Here is a 24,690-nt window from a genome sequence, read left to right as displayed (position 1 = left end):
ACCTGATACTGCAGGCTTCACAATCTAATCACATCTCTGGTGTTGGGTGTTCGAAGACAAGCATCCTACATGTTCAATCATTTAGAGCTCATTGTCTGGGGCTAATGAGAGAGAAGCTGCCAATGAATGGTAATCACAGCCTGGAAGTGAGGCTTAGATACAGTGGGGTCCATAAATCAGTGGCACCTTTGATAAAGATGAGCAAAAAAATACTGTCTAAAAAGAAATCACACAAATCCTGAGCTATATTGTATGATACATTTTTTGGGGGAAACTATATTGTTTTATTCTAATAATACAATTTCTCAGAGAAAGAGATTTTGTTTAACAAGTCATAAAAAAATCTCAAAAAGATAGGGGTCAAAATTATTGCCACCCCTGTTTAGGGCTAAGCCACCTTTTTTTCTCCACTTCCTGTCTGAATGACGTGCCCAAAGTAAACTGCCTGTATCTCAGGCCCTGAAGCCAGGATATGCATATAATTGGTACCATTGGAAAGAAAACACCTTGAAGTGTGTAGAAATGTTAAAAATAATGTAGGAGAATATAACACAATAGATATGGTAGGAGAAAATCCAAAGAAACACCAACCAGATACATTTTGTTTTGAGAGACCATCCTCTTAGAAATGCAAGAGAAAGGTCATATTGAGAATTAGCTCCCTGGATGCATTTCCTATGGCTTCCACAGGGTGTCAGCAGTCCATGGTCAAGGTTTCAGGCTTGTAACTTCAAAAACAAATAAGAAATATCAGTTTTAGCACACCATGAAGACATTACGCACCTGCTAAATCGGTTTCCTATTGAACATACTTCTTTCTGCAATAAATAATAGTTTAGGGTATCTGAGGAGTAAATAGAAACAGATTTTGACTTGTTGAAACAAAGTTTAGGGGTAGATTTTCGGATTCGTTTCTCTGCAAGTTGAACGAGAGGATTACTCGAATCGGTGGCGCCAACTAAACAGACTTTACCATGTTTACCATGTTGATTCAACATCAAAACACAGATTTATTTTGTTGAAATGACGTGGAAAAAAAGTTGAATCAATCAGTTTTTACCCAGTGGGCTCACCTTGCGAGGATAACAACAGTGAGTCTTTTTCTTTTTATGAGATTGCAGAACACGTTGGGAGGGATCTTAGACCATTTCTCCATACAGAATATTTCCAGATCCTTGATATTATTCATCTGTGCTTATGGACTTTCTTCTTCAATTCAAACCACAGGTTTTCAATCATTTTGACCCATATCTTAAAAAATCTATGTTTTACTAGTTGGCCAATCAGCAGATGAAGCAATAACAAAAAAACAATCCACCACTGTTTACGAAACAACCCACCATTGTTTACGGTAAAAAGCTGAGGGATGGGGTTGGAGAAATGTAATCACTCTCAAATTCATTGACACAGCTATAGATGCAAGGACTTACCATCCATGATACCAAAATTATAGTTTTAATTTTTATTTTGGCCTATAGAGTGTTTGTTTACATTTACTTTGTTTACAAACATTGAAGTAAAACAAGTTTATATGTTGGGTTCTGATTTTAATTTGTAATTTTGATTTAACCTTTATTTAACTCGGCAACTCAGTTAAGAACCAATGCTTAATTATGACGACCTACACCGGCCAAACCCGGGCGACGCTGGGCCAATTGTGCGCCGCCCTATGGGACTCCCAATCACGGACAGTTGTGATACCGTGCAGTGTCCAATTAACAGTAGCTATTACAGTGAAACAAATACCATGCTATTGTTTGATGAGAGTGCACAACAACAACATTTATCACGGCAACTGGTTTGTTACATTCACCTCTGAAGGTAAATAATGTACCTACATTCAGTAATCTTGCACTGATTTGTCATCGTCCCAGAGATAAAATGTAGCATAGTTTTGTTTGATAAAATCCATTTTTATGTTGTAGGAACTGGGGTCTACAGTTTGACCCCTCTGCTGTCTCTGGCTCCACACCCACCCCATCTGGTCATCTAGATGTGTGAAAGTTAGTGTATAAGCTAATGATCCATCATGTATGACATACCTGGGAGTGTGTAAACTTACATTTTTTATTACCATAGCATTTGTGTATGTTTTCTTTAGTTATGTACTTGAAAATGAATCAATTGACCAATTCGGCACATTTGGGCAAACTCATGGCAGACTTACTCATGTTTTTTGGTTTGTATTATCTTTTACCAGATCTAGTGTGTTATTCTCCTACATTAATGTCACATTTCCACAAACGTCTAAGGATTCCTTTCAAATGGTATCAAGAATATGCATATCCTTGCTTTTGGTCCTGTGCTACAGGCAGTTAGATTTGGGTATGTCAGGTGAAAATTGAAAAAAAGTGTACAATCCTTAAGAGATAATTAAGCTACTGTAAGCTCATGAGCCATTTATAAGTTATTCTTCAAGAATCAATGGGTACACATATCATTAATTGGTAAGTCGAAAAATAGATGTAGAAACTGCCGATTGCCCCTTTAAACAACATATTTTTTCACAAGGCAGTTGTTTTAGTATGAAATAATATAAATATTTTTTAATTGAGTATTCAATATAGCTCAGTATTTGTATTATTTCATACAGTCTTTTTTGCTAATCTTTATCAAGGGTGCCAATAATTATGGACCCGACTGTATATCTGACCCTTACATGACAAGGGAAAATGCTGGTGGAGAGATATCAATGGGGCTTCCCATCTGTGTCATCTACCATAGTGCATGATCAGCTTGATAAGGACTCTTTAGTGTTTATTAAAAACATCTAAACATTGTAGATTGTTATGTTGCGTTATGATTATCCAATAGGGTGAGTATAGAATAGAACCTTATGGCGTATGAGCGGGCAGTCACTTTAAAAATCTATTATCCTTCCCTAGCAAATGATGTGTTGTGTGTGTCATTAGAATTCAAACAAGATGTTAAATGATCCAAACATCAATATAATTTTGCCTGTTAACTTGCTTTTGTCAGAAAGGAGGCTTGACACAGCATGAACTACTATACCTCTCACAGGCTCTGTAGTATGATCAAAGTGCATACAGTATCTGTACATTCTGCACCTGTCCAATGCTATCCCATCCACCACACCATATGGTATATAACAGTCCTCCCACAGATGTAGGATCTTAAATTTGACCTACAGTCAGTGGCCAGTGTATTAGGTACACCACCCCATTCATGAAAATGGTTGGCTCCTACAGACAGTGAGTCACGTGGCCATGGCTTGCTATATAAAGCAGGCAGACAGGCATTGAGGCATTCGGTTACTGTATGATTGATCGTTGGAATGGGCAAAACAAGTGACCGAAGCAACTTTGAGCATAGTTTTGACCGTCAGTGCCAGGTGTGCCGGTTCCAGTATCTCAGAGACGGCCGGCCTCCTTGGCTTTTCACACACCGCATTGTCTAGGGTTTACAGAGAATAGTGTGACAAAAAAAACATCCAGTCAGCGGCAGTCCTCTGTGCAAAAACAGCTAGTTGATGAGGCAGGTCGAAGGAGAATGGCATGAATCGTTCAGGCTAACAGGCGTGCCACAAACAATCAAATAACGGCGCAGTACAACAGTGGTGTGCAGAACGGCATCTCGGAACGCACAACTCGTCGGTCCTTGGTCACAGATGGGCTATTGCAGCAGATGACCACACTGGGTTCCGCTCCTATCAGCTAAAAACAAGAAGAAGTGGCTCCAGTGGATCACCAACACTGGACAATTGAGGAGTAGAAAAACATTGCCTGGTTCAACGAATCCCGGTTCCTGTTGTGTCATGCTGGTGGCAGAGTCAAGATTTGGCATAAGCAGCATGAGTCCCCAAAGAATTCTGACTGTTCAGGAAGCAAAGGGTGGTTCGACCCGGTACCAGATGGGTGTAGCTAATAAACTGGCCACTGAGTGTATATTGTCACAACAAAATAATCCTGCCACAAAATTACTTTAACGTTTAATCCATAATGTTGCTTGATAGGTGGTTAGGCTATTAGCTGGCCAAAAGTAGGACACATAAAAAGTGCAATACTGTAACTGTGTTTTAGTGTGGGGTTTCAGTGGATTTATGTAAATCACAAAGCTGCTCAGCATTTCCTGTAGTGCAGGACAATTCTAAGCAACAAAAGAGTGATCAAATTAAGATCCTACATCTATAGTGGATAACACGTGAATGGGATACTGATCAGGAAGCTTTTAGCTCAGAATCTCAGGATTATTACACCTCTGATGAATAAATAAAGCTTTATAAATGGCAAGGTAGAAGCCAGACTATTTTCCAGTAAATGAAAGTACAATTACTGTGGCGTAAACAACATTTTTACATATAATGAAATATGATACATTTTTCAATCAGGCTGTAAGTGGTCTATGAAAGTCAGCAATAACACCAAATAGAACTTGATTTTGAGAAGATAGCACTGCAAGAATTGCTGCAAGTACATGATGAAGTGGAACATTTTTAAGCCGTTGTTATAAAATACTGTGCGAACATAAGTGAATACACTAGTAAAACAATTGAACATAGAGTACATTTCTAATATTTCCTGTTGAGTTTTATGCTATCATGTTGTACTCTACTGTTAAAACTGATCCTCATGGACTGAATGTGCACAAGTGGAGGCTGCTGAGGGGAGGATGGCTGATAATAATGGCTGGAATGGAGTCAATGGAATTGTATCAACCACTAGGAAAGCACGTGTTTGATACCATTTCATTGACTCCATTCCAGCCATTTTTATGAGCCGTCCTCCCCTCAGCAGCATCCACTGGTGTGCACTCACTGTTAAAGATCAATATTCCTTCCCAAACAAATTATGCCAAAGTGTTGTGTGTATCATTAGAGTTTAAACAAGATGTTAAATGATGCAAAGGTCGATATTATGTGCTGTTCAGTCAGAGACTGGAAGTGGCATTTACCTGATTTTGTGTTGCTTTTATATTGTCAGGGAACTCCCGAATGGCGGTCTACATACAGTGCATTCAGAAAGTATTCAGACACCTGGACTTTATCCACATTTTGTTAGGTTATTCTACAATGTATTAAATTGTTTTTGTCTCAAAATCAATCAACACACAATACCCCATAATGACAAAGCAGAAACAGGTTTTCAGAAATGTTTGCTAACTTTGTCGAAGCACCTTTGGAAGGAATTACAGCCTTGAGTCTTCTTGGATATAATGCTACAAACTTGGCACACCTGTATTTGGGGAGTTTCTCCTATTCTTCTCTGCAGATCCTTTCAAGCTCGGTCAGGTTGGATGGGGAGCATTGCTGCACAGTTATTTTTTAGGTCTCTCCAGAGATGTTCAATCAGGTTCAAGTCTGGGCTGTCAAGGACATCCAGAGACATATCCCGAAGCCACTCCTGCGTTGTCTTGGCTGTGTTCTTAGGGTCATTGTCCTGTTAGAAGGTGAACATTCGCCCCAGTCTGAGGTCATGAGTGCTCTGGAGCAGGTTTTCATCAAGGATCTCTCTGTACTTTGCTCTGTTCATCTTTCCCTCGATCCTGACGAGTCTCCCAGTTCCTACAGCAAAAAAACATCCCCACAGCATGATGCTGCCACAACCATGCTTCACTGTATGGATGGTGCCAGGTTTCCTACAGATGTGACACTTGGCATTCAGGCCAAAGAGTTCAATCTTGGTTTCATCAGACCAAAGAATCTTGTTTCTCATGGTCTGAGAGTCCTTTAGGTGCCATTTGACAAACCAAGTGGGCTGTCATGTGCCTTTTACTGAGGAGGGACTTCCGTCTGGTCACTCATAAAGGCCTGATTGGTGGAGTGCTCCAGATGCCTATCCTTCTGGAAGGTTCTCCCATCTCAACAGAGGAACTCTGGAGCTCTGTCAGAGTGACCATCGGGTTCTTGGTCATCTCCCTGACCAAGGCACTTCGTCCCCAATTGCTCAGTTTGGCCAGGCGGCCAGCTCTAGGAAGTCTTGGTGGTTCTAAGCTTTTTCTGTGTAAGAATAATGGAGGCCAGTGTGTTCTTGGGGACCTTCAATGTTGTAGAAATTCTTTGGTACCCTTCCCCAGGTGTGTGTCTCAACACAATCCTGTCTCAGAGCACTACAAACAATTCCTTCAACCTCATGCCTTGGTTTTTGCTCTGACATGCACTGTCAACTGTGGGACCTTATATAGACAGGTGTGTGCCTTTCCAAATCATGTCCAATCAATTGAATTTGCCACAGATGGAGTCCAATCAAGTTGTAGAAACATCTCATGGATGATCAATGGAAACAGAATGCACCTGAGCTCAATTTCGAGTCTTATATCAAAGGGTCTGAATATTTATGTAAATAAGTTATTTCCATTTTTATATATACATGTGTGTAGAAAACTAGAAATAAATTACATTGCCATAGCTTCCTGAAATTAGATGTACATAATATCCACTATACTGTGTATATCACTAAGGCAACAGTCCTAGCTCACAGTTAGAGGATAACACAATGAGTGGCTAGGTACTGATCAGGAAGCTATTAGCCCAGCCACAGCATCTCAGATTGAAAACACCTCAAATAAGTCAATCAACCTTTGCTAATTATGAGATTACGAAACACAAGGTATTCGACAGTAAAAGACAGGAGAGCGTATGTTGCTGGCATTTGTCGCGGGTCACTACCTCACACGAGAGCCATTTGAACGTAATATTTTTACATTTTTTTTAATCAAAATGCGTTTTTTGGCAGTAATGCCTTCTCAAACATGTGAACTTTCATGTGCCTTAATAACAAACTTGTATGCCATCTGAGAATATGAATACAATTGCTAAATTACAAGCCTAGTTGGTTTAGCCACAGAAAACGACAGCAACCTTCCCACTAGCCATGATTGGCTGAGATAATGAGTGGGTTGGACTTGCTGAGAGGTGAGTTCGGATTGGTCTGCCATATAGCACGCTCTGTCTATTTGAGCTGGTTAGTATGTGGAGGTAATCCTGTCTAACGTGGCTTTAAAATATATATATATTGCTTAGTAGAACTGCACAAGTGTTGCTCTCCACTTTCTGGAGGACCTAATTTTGAAATGAGTGGAATTAGAGTATGATAGCTAAGGAGATGGAGAAAACACCTGTCTCCGGATTACATCTTCAAACTAAGGGCAACAATGGCATCCGTGACAGGGAGAAGCATCCAGCCATGATGTATACAGGTAAGTCAAACTAGCTACATTTTCAGATATTATACATTTCTAATTTTGATATGTAGTATTTTAATTTCAAGTTAAAGTGAACTGTTAGCTAGCAAGCTAACGTTAGCTGGCCGGCCGGCCCGCTAGCTAGCGTTATGTGTATGATCTTATTATTCGTATCTCAGAGCCATTTGCTTTGCTTGTTATAGCCTAATGTTATCTAGCTAACATTGAACCTGGTTGGTTAGGTACCTGCAGATTTATGTAGGGTACTAACGTCCTGAGTTGTGATTATGGTTCATTGTTTAGCAAGCTAGCTTGCTACAACAGTTAGCCAGTTAGCTTGGGTGCTTGACTGCTGTTGTTAGGACAGAATGCTTGGCTCAACCCATAAAGAGATTGGTGGAGCTAAAGCTTAAGAGGGTGTGAACGATGCCGAATTGGGTGTAGACAAAGAAGAGCTCTCCAGTAGGTAACAAAACAATTCAAAGTCCATTTTCTCAAAAGTGAGGTTACAAGTTTATCAACTTTCAAAGCAGAATGACTTTCTCATTGTTCCTCAAATACAGTGTATGATATATCATTTTGTAGCTCTGTGTCTCTGCTTTTATCCAATGTAAAAAACACAATTTCAGATTTTGCTACATAAAGGCGATTGGTCACATTTATCAATGAGGTTGTAACTAGTCTGTGAAAATCAATAACGACACCAACATGTGTGATGTTTTGAGTGGAGAGCACCAAAAATTGGGGGCATGTTAGGTAAACAAAGATACAGCACTCTAAATGATGTTGCATCTGGAGGAAAACAGATGAAATCAAGGTACTCGATGCAAATGGGCTGCTCAGAGAGGCGAAAAGGGTAAACACTTTCACAGTGCTGGATATGATGAGATGCTTATTCTTAATCTCCTAGTAACACCCCAACATTAAACAAAGCAGGCACAGTTCATTTTGGTTGATTACAGAGCAATGAGATTGTGAGAATATCCTCCAAATGCATCAGTAAACTAAGCGCTCAAATTTAAGGTCACAATGTGGACCCCATTTACTGATCCTGCTACTTTTCTCTCAAAATAGTCCATTGTGCAAAGTAAATATTGTGGCACTTGTTTTCCAGACGGAATACCACAACAACAATAACAAGGTAACACAGAACAAACAGGCTACCATCAGTCCTGAAACAAGGTAACTCAAGTGATTAAAAAAAGATGCAGTACGTTTATGGTTCATCTTTTTTAAAAGAGTAAAAACATTTAATAAAACGGACCTGCTGGTGCAATAAATATTGTACTTAAAGCTACAATTGATCACTAGGCTACATTCTCTGAATTCAAAGCATTGTCAAAAATCAAACATACAAAAAGGAACCCTTCCATTGCATTAATCATAATGAATAATGTGTCATTATCAGTAAACCATCAACCTGACATTGGACTGACATTGGACTGACATTGGACTGACATTGGCATGGCTCGGTTATTGGATGTGGTTCAACTCTATTCACAGTCTCTTTGAGAATTCCTACATGTCCGTGGAGCAATCAGATACTGAACATCCATCTTAGGTAAAAATAGAGAGTTACAAATTATCATTGTAATAGATGAAAGACACTGAGACACAAATAAAACACAGAACTCTCTGTCAAAACACCTGAAAACCAGCCCCGTCACGGACCAGGATGTCTTGCTCCCAGGCAGACTAAATAACTTTTTGGCCCGCTTTGAGGACAATACAGTGCCATTGACACGGCCTGCAACCAAAACATGCGGACTCTCCTTCACTGCAGCCGAGGTGAGTAAAATATTTAAACGTGTTAACCCTCGCAAGGCTGCAGGCCCAGACGGCATCCCCAGCCGCGCCCTCAGAGCATGCGCAGACCAGCTGGCTGGTGTGTTTACGGACATATTCAATCAATCCCTATCCCAGTCTGCTGTTCCCACATGCTTCAAGAGGGCCACCATTGTTCCTGTTCCCAAGAAAGTTAAGGTAACTGAGCTAAACGACTACCGCCCCGTAGCACTCACTTCCGTCATCATGAAGTGCTTTGAGAGACTAGTCAAGGACCATATCACCTCCACCCTACCTGACACCCTAGACCCACTCCAATTTGCTTACCACCCAAATAGGTCCAAAAACGATGCAATCTCAACCACACTGCACACTGCCCTAACCCATCTGGACAAGAGGAATACCTATGTGAGAATGCTGTTCATCGACTACAGCTCAGCATTTAACACCATAGTACCCTCCAAGCTCGTCATCAAGCTCGTGACCCTGGGTCTCGACCCCGCCCTGTGCAACTGGGTACTGGACTTCTTGACGGGCCGCCCCCAGGTGGTGAGGGTAGGCAACAACATCTCCACCCCGCTGATCCTCAACACTGGGGCCCCACAAGGGTGCGTTCTGAGCCCTCTCCTGTACTCCCTGTTCACCCACGACTGCGTGGCCACGCATGCCTCCAACTCAATCATCAAGTTTGCGGACGACACAACAGTGGTAGGCTTGATTACCAACAACGACGAGACGGCCTACAGGGAGGAGGTGAGGGCCCTCGGAGTGTGGTGTCAGGAAAATAACCTCACACTCAACCTCAACAAAACTAAGGAGATGATTGTGGACTTCAGGAAACAGCAGAGGGAACACCCCCCTATCCACATCGATGGAACAGTAGTGGAGAGGGTAGCAAGTTTTAAGTTCCTCGGCATACACATCACAGACAAACTGAATTGGTCCACCCACACAGACAGCATCGTGAAGAAGATGCAGCAGCGCCTCTTCAACCTCAGGAGGCTGAAGAAATTTGGCTTGTCACCAAAAGCACTCACAAACTTCTACAGATGCACAATTGAGAGCATCCTGGCGGGCTGTATCACCACCTGGTACGGCAACTGCTCCGTCCACAACCGTAAGGCTCTCCAGAGGGTAGTGAGGTCTGCACAACGCATCACCAGGGGGCAAACTACCTGCCCTCCAGGACACCTACACCACCCGATGTTACAGGAAGGCCATAAAGATCATCAAGGACAACAACCACCCGAGCCACTGCCTGTTCACCCCGCTATCATCCAGAAGGTGAGGTCAGTAAAGGTGCATCAAAGCTGGGACCGAGAGACTGAAAAACAGCTTCTATCTCAAGGCCATCAGACTGTTACACAGCCACCACTAACATTGAGTGGCTGCTGCCAACAATGACTCAACTCCAGCCAGTTTAATAATGGGAATTGATGGGAAATTATGTAAAATATATCACTAGCCACTTTAAACAATGCTACCTAATATAATGTTTACATACCCTACATTATTCATCTCATATGTATACATATATACTGTACTCTATATCACCTACTGCATCTTTATGTAATACATGTATCACTAGCTACTTTAACTATGCCACTTTGTTTACATACTCATCTCATATGTATATACTGTACTCGATACCATCTACTGTATCTTGTCTATGCCGCTCTGTACCATCACTCATTCATATATCTTTATGTACATATTCTTTATCCCCTTACACTTGTGTGTATAAGACAGTAGTTTTGGAATTGTTAGTTAGATTACTTGTTGGTTATTACTGCATTGTCGGAACTAGAAGCACAAGCATTTCGCTACACTCGCATTAACATCTGCTAACCATGTGTATGTGTGACAAATACAATTAGATTTGATTTGATTTGTGGCAGTACTGTTTGAATGACCAAACCAGTGACATGGGTAGATAGATGAAATAATGTTGATAATACTCAGTTTTGATCTGAAGTCTAAACACACCTTTTCACTTAATTATACATTATAATTAGTGTGATTATGCGTGAGCTTCCTCCCAATCAAAGGAACTGCACTAGTGCAATCAACATTAATGAGTCATTGAGTTGTGGACAAGAGATGAAAAGGTAACTGGTCTGTTTTAGTTTAGTTTTTGTCACGTGACTAGGGTGGGCATTCTATTTTCCTTTTTCTATGTTTTTGTATTTCTTTGTTTTTGGCCGGGTATGGTTCTCAATCAGGGACAGCTGTCTATCGTTGTCTCTGATTGAGAACCATACTTAGGTAGCTCTTGCCCACATGGGTTTTGTGGTTAGTTGCTTTCTGTTTTGTACCTGACGGAGCTGTTTCAGTTGTTATTGTTTTGAAACTTTGTATTTAGTGTTCAGTTCTATTTAATAAATTAAGAACACGTGCTGCGCTTTGGTCCTCACCTTCTTCCACCAACGGCCATTACAGTTTTTAGTTTAGTTGTTTTTTGGTGGGAGGGACTACATGATCACAATATTTGAATATTTTGCAAATATACTGTACACACACACTCACATACACAAATAGACATGTGGTTAGCATGTACTGTAGTAAGACAGAGATGCAAAATGAACAACAATTAAGCTTCTGTACCCCACAGTCAGCAGTTCTTCAGAAGTCACCTTCACAGATTAAACAGGCTTCATCACAAAGGGCTCAGGAACATTAATCTACATTTGGTCTATTTAAAAGTAATAAGCCATAATGACGCACACAAACTAGTTAGTACCAGTCATTCCATTCTAGCCAATTTAATGCATTTTACATGATTGAATATGACTTTAGGTTTAATTACATTTGCTTTAACGGTTTAGTATATTTTAATTTTTTCTTTGTGGAGGAGAGTGCCGTTTTCGAGCAAACATCCTATGAGATGCTATATTACTATCCTTTTGCTCAGACCACTGACATCTATCCAGGCTAGCCAACCACATCGCTCCAGCCAAGCGCTATGCCTACTATCATTTCTTCTCCACGCAGCGATAGATAAAGCAGGGGCATTACATTCAGTATGAGTCGTCAGGCTAACTGACATCACCCTGGGGGTCAACACAACACATAGCAAATTGTTAGATATTGATCGAAAATTATATTTGATGGACGTCCAACCTTTGATTCTTACCTTGTAAAGTAAGGGTGCTTGTCCCAGTTTTAATAGTGCAATCTGGTTGGTGACATTCATTGTAGTTCTGGCTCTTCTTATGTCCTCCAAACCTCCATACTGCACATCCACTACTACCGCCTTAAATGGAGAAAGGAGAAAATAAATATCAGACTACTTTAAACCATTGGTACAAAAGGCAAAAATGATGAATGGCAACTGAATCGGAAATAATAAGTGCAAACATTTTGCAAATGGCATCCACAATCACACCTGTGGCGGGGTTTGGAAGGCACAATAATGACTAATGAACGTCTGTCTGTGTGCTGGAGGAGCCAGACTGAAAGTTAAAGAAAAGTCGTGGAGTTGAGCGAGGAGTCACAGCAGCGATGCTATTTCTGAGTGGGACTCTCCTGCTGCATTACCTGGGCCCAATTCATTTTTCATGTGGCCTGGGGGCAAATGAAATGCGATGCCGGTAAGCAGAGTACATCTCGTTTGCATGAGGAGAACAGGGGAGTGGGAGATTTATCATCCTTGTCAGCATTTGCATCATAAAAGCGCTCCGTTAAACTCTACGGAACAGACACCAAATTGAAATACAGAGAGATTTCTAGTCTGACTGAGATTCTCTTTTTTTCTTTCCAGAGGTAATGAAATTAACAATGTTGCTTGCCGCACTGAGCGTATTTCTTCTGTACACCAGATTAATTCTTCCCCGTTCACTATTCATCTGGCCTATGTGGTGGATGAGGGAGGCAATGTTTGTTTTTCCATCAGCCTGATTGAAAGTAGCAAAAATCCCCCAATAATGAACTATTATCATGTTGAGGAGTTAAATTGCCACCTCAATCAGGGGCTGTTATTATGCCTCAGACAGAGAGGGTGGCAACATGTCCTGCTTGAATGAGGAGCAAATTCAATTCCCTCTCAATGAAATGTAAATTGAACACATCTACTGTAACATAATCATACCAGAATGAGAGCCATGCATCACATGCAACAGTAGATCATTACAAACATTATAAACACTGGGATTGTTTACTAAAAATCACCCACCTCCACAAACACACACTGCATTAATCAGCATGTCCCAGTATATGAGCTTGGTATAGTAAAAATTCACAAGGCACTCTGTTGAGGCTTAGATGGGGGTGGACAGGGAGACTGGAAGGGGTACTCATACACCACTGGTCCAGAGAGGTACTGCTGAATTAGTAAGAATATCTATTCCCCTTGTTGGATGTCTTTGTTTGGTCTGGGTCCAGCAGGAGACATCCTGGCACAGGCTCATGTATTTAAAAAGCTATTATGTGGAGTTAACAATCAGAGCCAGAAGAGGCAGTATGCCTTCTTTTCTCTACCCTGCTCTGCTCTGGCTGCTCCTCACTCAGATTTAAAACACTGCAGTTCTCCAGAGCCAGCTTGACAGAAACAATGGCTGAATTGTCTATATGAAATTAGATTTCCTTGCTATCAAATATTAACACAAGATGACTTACAGAAAGTGTAATGAGGCAAGGCCATGCATACATTTTTAAATAGGTACTGTCATACTATTTCCTTCTGAGCAAATCTCAAATCAATGGAAATCACCACTAAAAAGAGACAGTGAGATGAAAGATAGTGATATAAAGAAAGTCTGAATGTACGTCATTTTTATGATACCTTATTTACATAAGTATTCAGACCCTTTGCTATGAGACTTAAAATTGAGCTCAGGTGCATCCTGTTTCCATGAGATGTTTCTACAACTTGATTGGAGTCCACCTGTGGTAAATTCAATTGATTGGCCATGATTCGGAAAGGCACCCACCGGTCTATATGAGGTCCCACAGTTGACAGTGCATGTCAGAGCAAAAACCAAGCCATGAGGTCAAAGGAATTGAGCTCCGAGACAAGGATTTGCAGCATTGAAGGTCCTCAAGAACATTATTAAATGGAAGAAGTTTGGAACCACTAAGACTCTATCTTGAGCTGGCCACCTGGCCAAACTGAGTAATCAGGGGAGAAGGGACTTGGTCAGGGAGGTGACCAAGAACCCGATGGTCACTCTGACAGAGGTCCAGAGTTCCTCTGTGGAGATGGGAGAACCTTCCAAAAGGACAACCATTTCTGTAGCACTCTACCAACCAGGCCTTTATGGTAGAGTGGCCAAATGGAAGCCACTCTTCAGTAAATGGAAGAAGCCACTCCTCAGTAAAAGGCACACAAAAGCCCACTTGGAGCTTCCCAAAAGGCACCTAAAAGGTATATTTATTTTTTTGTTGTCTAAAAACATGTTTATGCTTTGTCATTGTGGGGTATTGTGTGTAGATTGATGAGGGGGGGAAATAAAAAATCAATTTTAGAATAAGGCTGTAACGTAGCAACATTTTGAAAAAGTCAAGGGGTCTGAATACTTTCCGAATGCACTGTAGTTTATTGATGTGTTGCATGGCTCAAACAATTATAATTAATTCTTCAAACAGAGCCTGATTACCCTGAGGAGGATCCCCGTCTGACCACTGAGGATGTACAGCTCTACCAAGCTAAAATGGTCTTGTTATACTCCCATGTTTGTCACGCCTGCTTCCGATCTTCCCCCCTGGCGCTTGAGGACGCCAGGCTGCCCTGTATTACGCACTCCTGCCACCATCATTACGCACACCTGCCTTCCCTCGTCACGCGCATCAGCGATATTGAACTCACCTGGACTCAATCACCTGTTTATTACCTCCCAATATTTGTCAGTTCCCCAGCTCTGTTCCCGCTGCTGCATTGATTGTAGTCTGTCTTTGTATTTCCCAGTTCTGACACTGTTCCTGTCGTGTTGCATGTCCGTTCCAAATTAAATGTCAACTCCCCGTACCTGCTTTTCTTCTGCAGCGTCGTTCCTTACAATGCTGTTGTTGTTGTTGATGATGTTGTTTTCTTCCAGCCTACCTTCCTTCGCTATATTGTTCCAGAGTCATTTTCATTGTAAAGTTGGAGATGATTTGACAAGGCAGTAAAGTACAGTTGGATGACTAAGATAAAGAGAGAAGTACATATTTTCTCTGTATGAGAGAAAGATAATGATAGTCACTGCCCAGCTTTAAATAGGACTTTTAGCAAATGAACCCCACAAACTCATGAAACAGAATATATTTCTATGCCATTAGTGAAAGACTGAGTGTGGAACAGCATGATCTTTGAGATTAACTTCCTAATGTCCGCTCTTTAAAAATGTATAGCTGCGCAGTGAATTTGATCTCCATTGCCACTTGAACTTCTATTTCTCTCCATACATCCTCTGATGGCTGGCTTGTGTTAAGGTGGGCTTTTAATGCTTGCATATTTTATATATGTTCAATTAGGTTACAACTGTCAGTATGTTTTCCCTGCAAGAGGGGGTGAATTCTTTACTCTCTCTCTCTCTCTCTGTGATCCTGAGAATGGGGAGTGGAATGGGGAGTGGACTAATGAGAATTGCTCACTGACCCCTCCGTCACAGCGACAGGCTCAGAGATGACAGATCCCATGGAGACTCAGCCCAGCACATTACTATGGAGTCCCCAGGCCTTTCATCCATCAAACCAGCAATATTTGTTTTTCTAAACTGACGTTTAGATATTGCAAATGCCATTTAATTCAAGGCAGCACACTGAACAGTGCATGGATCCAGGCCTGTGATGGATGGCTTTGACTCCTGTTTTGGGGATACAGATGCAGAGGACTAGGCTTGGAGTATACTTTGCATTCAGACTTAGTATTCTCCAACTGTTCTCCTGTACCTTTAGCCCACTCAGCCCTCAAGGGGATAACAGCCATTTCCTTCAGACACTCTCTCTCTGTGTTCCCCTGGAGACAGAAAGCATAATCTCTAAAAATAGCCCTGCTATATTTCTTATGTCTGCAAGTGTGTGGACAGACTTGCATAATGACTTGGATTAACCTTCAATCTCAAGGATGCATTTGCGCCTGTGTCTTGTAAATATACTGACTGTAGCCAGCAGTGCTCTTATATTCCTGCAGGAAGGGGATGTTTATTGTGACTCATAAAATTGGACTGTGATGTTGATATACCTGAACTGGGAACCAACTTTAACATTTACGTCTTGACCTTTCTCTGTGGCCTTTTGGGTGATCACCGCTGTGAGGGAGAAGCAGGGATGCGAAATAAAGCTAACTGGAGCCAGCCAGGTAGAGGGCAGGGCTGCTACTACCATTCAAGTCAGGAAAATCACACACACATATGGTGACAATAGTTGGAGGTGGAGAAACAGGAGATGACTGGGGAACATAGCATTAACCAGCCTGGGGTTAGTGCATTCTGCTGTCCATGCAGAGAATGAGACAGGGTGAGTGTGCTGTACCTCTAGACTGCCCGTGGCAGAGTAGGCAGCGTAGGAGAAGTGTTGGTCTGCCGTGGGGTTGTTGTTGTGGTTCCTGGGGTCACACTGAGCCCCGCTGGGCAGGTAACACTCGTGGCTGGCCCGGTCCACAATTCTGCTGGAGGAGGGGCCAGGCAGGCTGAGGAGGACGCTGTAATTGGACAGCTGGACGTCTGTCAATCCCAGGTCTGTCCACTGTTGGTACAGGTGCTTAGCCCTGGCCTCCTCGTTGTCGTCTGATATGCTAATGAAAGGTCTGATGGGAGACAGAGAAAAATATGTAGTTATGAATGTCTATTTACTACTGTGTGTGGCAGGAATCCTGGCAGATGCTTTGGAAACAGACTTACCAAAGCAATGACACATTATCAATTTGGCTGAGTAACAAATAGTTTATTTTTGTTATTGTTCACACTACTTCAGGATATCTGTGACAGAATGAAGTCTACTTTTTTTCACAATTTATTTTGAGGACAGTCTTGGTAAATTGGTCTTAATCCAAAGCATCAACATAAATGTCATAATTTCAACAACAAAAAAGTAATTTGCCAAGCAACTAGTTACCAAAAAAAATAATTGACAGACAGCGTCTCTCAATCATTACCAATTTCAGGTAAAAAATTGGTGGTGCTTTTAAGCTAAAATGTGTTGCCGCTTTTAGGGTTAAAATGTGAATAATGACTGAACAGAAAACATTCTGAACAAATGCATGCACTAATAAAACTGTGACACACCTGTGAATACATTACCAACAGATGGTTAAACACGAAGGAGAGGAGTAAATTGATGATAAAGGTACTCTTCTAGCAGTTTTCAACACTATGATATGATTTATCTACCATACTAAGTAATGCATCTAAAATGGCATGCATAGTTACTATGAATACAATACAATGTAATATGATATTTTATAACTATACATATAATTGGTCATTATGTCAAAGCAGAGCAGCAAAATTATGTCAAAGCAGATAACTGAGCCAAACCACATTTAATTTAAATTCAATGTGTATGCAATCCTCTAAATCATGACTGATTCAATGTGTTCATGTTCATCTACCAAAAGACACAATACTATGATGCAAAACAACAGAAATAAAACTGAAGCAGAATGTATTTTTCTTTAAATAAAAGCAAAACATTTTACCCAGAGAGAAATTCCCTTTAACCACCCAGCGTTGGTTATATTAGAAATAATTAATTATGTCCAGTTCCAAGACAATAAATGAAAAAAGTGGAAGAATAGCACATTGACAACTTTTTTAACAAGAAGGGTAAACCTGAAATGGGTAAATACATAACTTTATCTGTTTGGGAGATAAGGTTCTGAGGACATTATTTAATGTCCCCATCAAATATAGACATCTAATGGAGTCTGCAAAAAAGTCTGTTTATTTGAAAACTGAAACCCATCTCACGTCTTAAAGGACAAAAGAGACTGGCTAAAAGGACATGTCTCTTAACCTCTTGAGTGTAGGGTGCAGTATTTTGATGTTTGGATGGAAAACGTACCCAAATTAAACTACCTATTTCTCAGGCCCAGAATCTAGAATATGCATATAATTGTCGGATTAGGATAGAAAACACTCTAAAGTTTCCAAAACTGTCAAAATATTGTCTGTGAGTATAACATAACTGATATTGTAGGCGAAAACCTGAAAAAACCTGAAAAAATACAACCAGGAAGTGGCCTCTATTTTGAAAGCTCCATGTTCCATAGCCTGCCTTCGCTCCATTTAAAGGGATACCAACCAGATTCCTTTTCCTATGTCTTCCCCATGGTGTGAACAGTCTTTAGACATATTTTTAGGCTTTTATTTTGAAAATGAGTAAGAAAGATCACATCGTGAGATTGTACGGCTGGGTTCCAGCAGCGTTTTGTATGCGCAACAGCTTGGAGCAGCCATTTTCTCTCTCTCTCCTATTGAAGAAGCTACATTCCCGGTTGATATATTATCGATTATATATTGTAAAAACAACCTGAGGATTGATTATAAAAAACGTTTGAAATGTTTCTACGAACATTACGGATACTATTTGGAATTTTCGTCTGCGATGTCGTGACCGCTCGAGCCTGTGGATTTCTGAACATAACGCGGCAACCAAATGTAGGTATTTTGGATATAAAAATAATCTTTATGGAACAAAAGGAACATTTATTGTGTAACTGGGAGTCTCCTGAGTGCAAACATCCGAAAATCATCAAAGGTAAGCGATTTAATTTATTGCTTTTCTGACTTTTGTGACCAAACTACTTGGCTGCTAGCTATTTGTAATATTTTGTCTACTGAGAGAGATGTCCTTACATAAACGCTTGGTATGCTTTCGCCGAAAAGCTTTATTGAAATCTGACAGGTCAGGTGGATTAACAACAAGCTAAACTGTGTTTTGCTATATTGCACTTATGATTTCATGAAAATTCTATATTTTTTGTAATTTAATTTGAATTTGGCGCTTTTCAATTCAGCGGTGGTTGACAAAAATGATCCCGCTAACGGGATGGGTGCATAGTAATCATGTTGTGTTTTACTGATCCCATTAAAGGTAAGAAGTACCAGAGCATTACACTGAAACCAGTTCTGTGTCATTGAATATAAAGACATTACATTACAATTATACGCAATATTTGGTAAGACATTTCCAAACAGTATCTTTTGTTATGACCTTATTTCATAATCAGGAGTGACACATCAAAATAACTTAGACAGAAAGACCTCCTGTTCCTGACCCTAGGAAAGGGAAAGTTTAGGAGGAAAACAGTCATAAATAAACCAGTTAGTCATGAACATAACTCAACACCATGGAAATGACATTCACTACCTGGCCTGGAAGATGACTGATCAACAGTCAAACACCACCAGGGATTCATGAGCATTATACAACGGGTGGGTCTAATCTTGAATGCTGATTGGTTAAAACCACATTACAGCCGGTGTCTATTCCACAAGTTACAGTAACACTAGCTAAATCTATGTCGTTAAAATGGCTATTTACTATGGTTTCATCTGACTGCGCAATCCACTGTCTCATCTATGAAAAGCATCTAGACATTATCTCACATTTCTTTTAGACTAACATTTAGTTTTTAACAGCGAAGAATTGTATAAACCTTACTGTCTGTCTCTCCGACATTTGAAACATTGTTTCAATATTCAAATGTGATCTCCAACTGTCCCATAGTAATGAACGTATAGGAGTCGGACGTCAGGACGAGAGAGAGGCAGGCAGCGTTTCTCAGCCAGTCGAAATCATGAATCAGCTGGCATAACTTTTATGGATATATACAAAGAAATGTAAATTGAAAAAAGGTCAAACTAAATGAAGTTCAGCTAGTTTGTAGTCTTTCCAGCTTCAGTTTGAAATTGTGTTAGCTGTGTTGTTGGCTAGCTCCTCTGAACAACAGTGTCCTGACGAGAGAGGACATTTTCTATGCCAGGAGATAACGTGCCTCATTAGCTCATTGTTATGGATGTATCCAAATAAATGTCACTAGAAAACAACTTAAACAAATGCAAATGCAGCTACTGTTGTTATTCTGTCTGTTTGACTTGACGGTAAGTTAGCCATAGTTGGCTAGCTAGCAACAAGGGGTAGAAACGTTGCCAGCTGGTATGGCAATGGAACATTTAGAACGAACGACTGGGTTGCGTCCATAGATACAGAACAAAAAGACTGAACAACTGGGTCACACTAGATTTGTTTCGGGACTATATCTTGTGGAAGGATGAAATAGTATGAATAAATTGATTAAAATAAATTTGATTAGGGCCTCCCGGGTGGCGCAGTGGTCTAGGGCACTGGAGCACTAGCTGTGCCACCAGAGACTCTGGGTTCACGCCCAGGCTCTTTCGCAGCTGGCCGTGACCGGCACTGTTGGCCTAGCGTCGTCCGGGTTAGGGAGGGTTTGGCTGGTAGGGATATCCTTGTCTCATTGTGCACCAGTGACTCCTGTGGCAGGCTGGGCGCAGTGCCCGCTAACCAAGATAGCTGGGTGCACGGTATTTCCTCTGACACATTGGTGCGGCTGGCTTTCGGGTTGTGTTTCGGAGGATGCATGGCTTTCGACCTTTGTCTCTCCTTAGCCCGTATGGGAATTGTAGCAATGAGACAAGATAGTAATTACTAACACCACAAAATTGGGGAAAAAAAAGTTTTATTAATGAAAATATATTTTGTATAAAAGTGATAATGCCCTTGAAGCCAGTGTTTGGAGGATATATTGGCATGGATTGCCGGCCCTCGACGAACCAATATATCCTCCAAACATCGGCTTCCTGGGCACGAGTGTCACTTAATTAAAATGGCCCCAAATACATGCTATTACACCTGGTCTGGATGAGCTCTGAATGATACAGTACGCTGGACTATTGTAAATAGATAAGTGTCCCTAAATTGAGATCACAGCGGTGGACTAAATGAGAGAATATCCTTCAGCAGAAATTTTCATCATTGTCTCCACCATGAGTTTTCTCCAAAATATCAATTTTGGACCCTCAACATTCCACTTTCTCTGAATCCTGAACATGTTGGCCACTAAACACAAAGATGAAACTCCTGAAACAATCCAAAAGAATACCTAGGTTTGGATATGGACCTCCCTTACATTCTGCTGCCATAAATGGGTAGCAGTTCCAACTGAATTCCAATTCCAAATAATCATGGCAAAACAGCTCAACTGGGAGAAATATATGGAATGAAAGCCTCGCAGCATTTATGGTTAAGAACGAGTCATTCAGACATCACTATTAAGTGGAGGATTCCACATCTTTGTACACCACTACCTGGCCTGGGTCACTGTCTCCTAGAACAGTGACAGTTACAGACCATTTGGGAGGAGAGTTGGGATAAGTAGGATACCTGATGTCATCACACACTCCACCACTTGAGACAACATGATTCACAGGACTGGGGCCCAAGTGCCACACCACAGGGTGCCACTCAACAGCTTGGTTGGCTGACTGAAGCCTCCTCACAGCCGGCAAAGAGAGCTGGGATTCTGACACACAAACTCACTGGCTGCTGCTCCTGGCGATGGCCGAGACGCACTCGGCCCGCAGACCAGAAGATGGCAGAGAGCTCCGTTTGGGCCATCTGTTAAGGAGACTGTTTTAGATATCACACTATGTACTTCCGGCCATACATACACCCTGCAGACTAGGACCTACACTAAACATTCTTCCCAACAACAACATCTTACTCTACTTTAGAGTCAGTGTGGGTTGTTGAGTTGTCACTTGGGGTTGTTAATCCTACAAAATTCACAACTTCCCTACACAAATATTGTAACGAGTTATGGGAAAATAAAAGCTTCTGTTTGTGTGGGATTGTATTTGGACGATCTCTATTGGAGGCATTTTATCCTCCCAGACCACTGTTTTAGTAAATAAATACCCAAAATAAGACCTCGCTCCTGGCTCACTGTTATTACCATTTTGCTCTCCTAATTAAATGCATCTGAGTGACAGGGATTGACAGCTGGTGGATCCATGTCTGTGGTAGATATGGTCACCGGGGGTATCTGGGGTACTGTCGATCAGGGCCTAGCCAATTGATAGCAACTGTCTTTGTGGCTGTTGAACTGTGGCAGAATGCTATTATGGATGATAATGCTGGCAGGACCGGCCCCTGCTCTTTAAAAAAGTGCTATAGCTCCCTGCCGCTCTACATCTGGGTCCCAAGAGAGGCTTCACTGTTGAAGCGCTGACAAAGGAAAAGATGGAAGATATCCCACCCTGAACGGCTATACCTACCTGTATTTCAGCGCAGTGTCTGACTCTTCTGTATTTCACCTTAAAATGAGATGACTGACCGTACTGCATATTAAAATGCTAGACCAGTTGTCACCAACTGGTCGATCTCCAATGCATTCCTAGTCAATCATCAAACATTTATGTAAAACAAAAACAATGATAAAGCCTTATGTTCCTTTTTCTTTTTCACACAGTTTTTTCCCCATTTCCCAGTTGATTCAGCAGCCCTAGCGCCAGGAAGGCAGTGTTCCCATTTTTAACCATTTAATGTGTCTGAAGGTAAAACTCTGCCTATCCGGCATGCCCAGAGTGCAAATCAAATGCACCTATAGGCCTACTACTGGCCAATCAGATAGCTCAGATCACTGTGTCTGCAGTTTCCTCGAGTGCACAGCAAAGTTGCTACTGTGAAATTTCCGAACTTTCAAAACCGTTACTAGAGAGAAATTGTCAATGAAATACAATGAAGGGCTGCTGTTTGTATGAGTAAGTGTTTAAGTTGTTATTCAGCACTTCACTGTCAACACTTTTATAAGACATAAAACGTGCTTCTCCCTACTTCCACTCACGCTACAATTAGCATTGCAGCTGCAATGAATGAGTAGCAAATTGTATCGATAAGCTTGCGTTGTTATTATTAACGGCTTGTGTCTTTTTTAATATTGAGGAATAATTCACTTTCTCTGGTCATAGGAGTAACAACATGAATTGGTGCATTAGGCAGAAATAATGCAGTGTGACTAAAGTTTTGCCATGAGCTGGAAGACTGCATGCCTTTTTTGGTCAATCTCAGCGGTGGGACGGTGAGAGGCAGCCTCTCCGCTGCTCCCTCCCTCCCCTCCGACAGACCATCAGATGCAGACCATCAGTCCAGTAAAATAAAAACAAAAAAGCTCATGTTTATGCTCACTAAGCTGTTCCTCACAAGTAATACAACAACATTTTGAGAGCTTGTCCAAATTTAGTTGTTGACATAGCTGTGTTCTATTCAATGTTTTAATCTAAATTCCCAATTCATAAAGTTAAAAAATAATACAATATTGCTGACACTATTCAAACCAATGAGGGTTTGGAACTTTAAAGCCAATTATCTCAGAATCATCTTTTTGCAAGATAGAACCTTACAGTTACAAGCTCTTGAAATTATAGATTATCAATGTGATCATATACCGCAAATTTTGAAATATAAATTCAAAGTGGTCTGAGAAGAACAACACTGGCAGGTAAATTCAAACATAGCCAATATGCAGTGATAATGTATTAGACCTATAGCCTACTGCAAACACCTCATTGCTAAAGAACTGTTTTTAATAGGTTCATGTTGCATAGGCTTACATTTTTTAAGTAATGTTTAAAAAAATATCTGAGATCTCAGCTTGCATTTTGACTCAGACAGTGATCTTGGCTCAGAAAAGGTAGGTGACCACTGTGCTAGACTATTCCTCCAGCATAGTTGCTGTTAGTTTGCCATAATTGGATATTGTTTAGTTACAAGATGTGGTATACCCCTACCTAGGGGATAATGAGAATAAGGTAACAGAAAGGTTATTATCTGTTATTATCATAATTTCAAATCATCCACAGACGCTGATGTCAAAGCCTGTCAGAGGGAAACAAAAGACTGCTCCTAAACTCCAGTTGAACCCTTAAGAATGGATGAAGGTGAGCAATTGTCTTTCAGCACGCAGCCCCAAAGATAAGCTCCTGACATATCGTGCACATCTGCATGGGTAATGTAGAACAGTGCTTAAGCGTCTCTGTGATCACATCCTGCAGCTGGAAGTGGATCCATCCAACCTGAGAGGAGGTGACACCACTGTGTTTAGTGAGATGGAGATGGGTGTGTCAGACAGCTCCTTCGTACAAAGGGAACATCCATATTTGGCAATAAAAGCCATTAGTTCAGGTGTAGAACTACAGTGTCTGTTTCCTATGTTCTGGAACATGCGACATACAATATTACTCTTACCTAATTAAAGGGCTGACATAATGCATATTTTGATGCACATTTCATCGACTACAACTATTGTTCAATGTGTTTGTTTTCATGTGAATATGGCTGTTTGATCACAGGGAACAAAATCACCATGAAATATGTGGCCTGTTTTTATGTACATATGCATCAAAATAAATAGTTGTACAGCATGTATTGTAAATCAAATACATGCATCGTTAACTACTGTGCTGCATTGCATTGCATATTTACGCACACCAATAAAATCCCTTTCCATTGCTGTACCCTGCTTTACCATAATATGGTATAATATGCTATAATTAATGTCTATGTGTAGTGTTTTGGTGTGCATGTCACCATTTCAGTGTCAGTGTTCCTAACAAACATTTAGGCCTATCGGCACAAAATGTTTTATATTAAAGTGTGCCCAAGTTGCTGAGACGTGCACCAATAATAGCATTTTAGAAACACAGCTAGGAACAAGGAAAAACAAAATCTGTTTTTGCTGTGAACGTCTCTTCCACTGATCTGCCAGTGTTTTTGTCAGAAGGAGAATATCTTATCTCCAATCCAGGAAGTTATCCACAGTTTCTA

The 24,690-nt window shown here is 40.9% G+C and overlaps 1 protein-coding gene and 1 long non-coding RNA gene across 4 annotated transcripts in view; one reads left to right on the top strand and one right to left on the bottom strand.

Annotated features, from left to right (window-relative positions):
• The window catches only part of LOC118391465 (inactive N-acetylated-alpha-linked acidic dipeptidase-like protein 2), a 274,308-nt gene that overhangs the window by 148,877 nt on the left and 100,741 nt on the right, over window positions 1-24,690 (bottom strand). For all 3 annotated transcript variants that reach the window (XM_035782903.2, XM_035782893.2, XM_052458412.1), the window contains exons 3-4: window positions 16,375-16,648; window positions 12,059-12,178 (exon numbers count right to left, since the gene is read on the bottom strand). In XM_035782903.2, the coding sequence (XP_035638796.1) occupies window positions 12,059-12,178; window positions 16,375-16,648 (394 nt within the window). The remainder of the gene's footprint in view (window positions 1-12,058; window positions 12,179-16,374; window positions 16,649-24,690) is intronic.
• On the top strand, window positions 22,466-24,346 carry LOC118391476 (uncharacterized). Its single transcript, XR_004827149.2, has 3 exons — window positions 22,466-22,628; window positions 23,727-23,804; window positions 23,919-24,346. It is a non-coding gene; the product is annotated as an uncharacterized LOC118391476 (long non-coding RNA).

Source organism: Oncorhynchus keta, chromosome 1 (genome assembly GCF_023373465.1).
Source record: "Oncorhynchus keta strain PuntledgeMale-10-30-2019 chromosome 1, Oket_V2, whole genome shotgun sequence".
Lineage (NCBI taxonomy): Eukaryota > Metazoa > Chordata > Actinopteri > Salmoniformes > Salmonidae > Oncorhynchus > Oncorhynchus keta.
The sequence above is the reverse complement of the archived record's forward strand: the minus strand, read 5'-3'. Positions and strand labels throughout refer to the sequence as shown.